At 44.4% G+C, this 710-nt stretch overlaps 1 protein-coding gene across 1 annotated transcript; it reads left to right on the plus strand.

Annotated features, from left to right (window-relative positions):
- Positions 1–710, plus strand: LOC7476706 (uncharacterized). The gene is made up of 2 exons (XM_002303606.3): positions 1–401; positions 509–710. Exons 1-2 carry the CDS (start codon positions 81–83, stop codon positions 512–514), a joined length of 327 nt encoding a protein of 108 aa, XP_002303642.1. The 5' UTR covers positions 1–80; the 3' UTR covers positions 515–710.

Here is a 710-nt window from a genome sequence, read left to right on the forward strand (position 1 = left end):
TCTAGCACCAAGCGAACAGAAAGAGAGCCTCAAGAGAAGTCTTACACTAAAACCAACAAGCCCTCTTTGCCCAACTTGCAATGGCCTCGTGTCAGTGCTCCAAACCCGTTGAGCATCCATGCAACCAAGACCAGAAAAGCCACTCATCGGGCCAAAAGGTAGAGAAACAGGCTGAAGGTGGAGTCGTCAAGACCGGGACTCGCAGCTCAAGCCAAAGCCATTCCCCTGGAAGCACTAATGGCATGACCCCTGCTCCGGCATGCAATGCAAACAAGAGAGGTGAGCGCAAGAAGGGTCTGTTCCAAAGGATCAAGGATGGCATCTCAGGCCATAGTGATGGAGGCGGCAGCAGCAGCAGCAGCGAGAGCGAGAGCGATGATGAGAAATGTGGTAAACGAAAGGCAAGTACTGTTCCTATTATTTTGTTAACAAATATATATTGGCACTCACGCATGAGACCGCACGGGCATACATACTAACATGTATAAGTTTCTTTGATACTCTGCAGAATTGATGGGCAAAATCAGATATTGATGGTTTCCCCATATCTACAAGGAAATAAAGAGATGCCATATGGGATATGGTGATTACTTTAGAAAGGAATAAAGTGGCTTCACGTACGATAATCATGATGTAATCTTATACTATTATTATTATTATATGAATAAAAGGACAAGTCATGATTAAATATGCGGGCTTGCTTCTAATAA

The sequence above is a fragment of the Populus trichocarpa genome, chromosome 3 (genome assembly GCF_000002775.5).
Source record: "Populus trichocarpa isolate Nisqually-1 chromosome 3, P.trichocarpa_v4.1, whole genome shotgun sequence".
In the NCBI taxonomy this organism is placed as follows: Eukaryota; Viridiplantae; Streptophyta; class Magnoliopsida; order Malpighiales; family Salicaceae; genus Populus; species Populus trichocarpa.